Source organism: Engraulis encrasicolus, chromosome 2, assembly GCF_034702125.1.
Source record: "Engraulis encrasicolus isolate BLACKSEA-1 chromosome 2, IST_EnEncr_1.0, whole genome shotgun sequence".
Lineage (NCBI taxonomy): Eukaryota > Metazoa > Chordata > Actinopteri > Clupeiformes > Engraulidae > Engraulis > Engraulis encrasicolus.
The window spans coordinates 45,087,224-45,088,396 of NC_085858.1; the positions used below are offsets into that span (position 1 = coordinate 45,087,224).

Below are 1,173 nucleotides of genomic sequence, written 5' to 3' on the forward strand. Positions count from 1 at the left end.
GGCGAGCGTGCATGAACGCACATGTGTGTATGTGTGAGGGAGAATCAGGCAGAGAAGAGAAGAGAAGAGAAGAGAAGAGAAGAGAAGAGAAGAGAAGAGAAGAGAAGAGGGAGAGACAGTGTGTGTACAGTATGTGTGCGGTGTGCACATGATGTGTTTACAGTATGGGTCCTTGTGAGAAAGCAGAGCACAGGAAGAGGAGAAGAAGAAGAGGAGGGCTCAGTGCAGTACTGGCGGCCGTACTCACCTCACCTCACCAGCCTGCCCCTCAGCAGGAGTAGGTCCTCACTGAACCAGACTCCCCCCGCGGTCCTGAGTTCACTAATGGGAGAAGAAGGCACAGAGAGAGGGAGAGAGAGAAAGAGAGAGGGGGGGGGGTGTCAGAGAGAGAGAGAGAGAGAGAGAGAGAGGGAGAGAGAGAAAGAGAGAGAGATGGCACAGAGAGAGAGAGAGATGGAGGGTCAGAGAGGGAGAGAGAGAGAGAGAGAGAGAGAGATGGTCAGAGAGAGAGAGAGAGCAAGAAAGAGAGAGAGAGAGAGAGAGAGAGAGAGGGAGAGAGGGTCAGAGAGAGAGGGAAAAGAGAGGGAGGAAGAGAGAGAGGGAGGGATAGGGAGGGAGGGAGGTAGAGAGAGAGAGAGTCTTAAGTGCATCTGTTTAATTACATACGCTATTCTGGTATGCATTATAGTACACAGTGATGACAAATGAATTGCCCTTAATGGAGGCAAATCAAGAGGGGAGCTGGCAAAGCATTTGGCAATGATAAAAAACAACTGTAAGCAGAATCACCATATTATTGCATTAGAGGAAAATTGAGAGAGAAAGGTGGGGTGGGAAACCAGAGAAAGACAGAGAGAGAGAGAATTAGAGAAAGCGAGAGAGAGAGAGAGAGAGAGAGAGAGAGAGAGAGAGAGAGAGAGAGAGAGAGAGAGGAAGAGGGAGAATGTGCGTGAGACGACATGATTATTATGATGGTCTATAAGCAACAGCGTGCGTTTGCCCTGAATGATTTTCAGACTGGCCAACGGCAGTTTATGAGGCTGTTTAAACCAGCCCAACAAACCACAAATCCCTGATGCCAAACGCATCACCTCCCTTGCAAAAATGAAACATTCACGACTGTTATTACTTCTGTAAACGAAATCCTTACATGAAAACGACCCTTCGGTACGT

The 1,173-nt window shown here is 48.5% G+C and overlaps 1 protein-coding gene across 1 annotated transcript in view; it reads right to left on the reverse strand.

The window, feature by feature from the left end:
- Positions 1 to 268: 268 nt before the first annotated feature.
- Positions 269 to 1,173, reverse strand: part of ppfia3 (PTPRF interacting protein alpha 3) — a 91,750-nt gene continuing 90,845 nt past the window's right edge. Inside the window, exon 30 of the mRNA XM_063216222.1 lies at positions 269 to 321. Within this exon, the coding sequence (XP_063072292.1) occupies positions 269 to 321 (53 nt within the window). The remainder of the gene's footprint in view (positions 322 to 1,173) is intronic.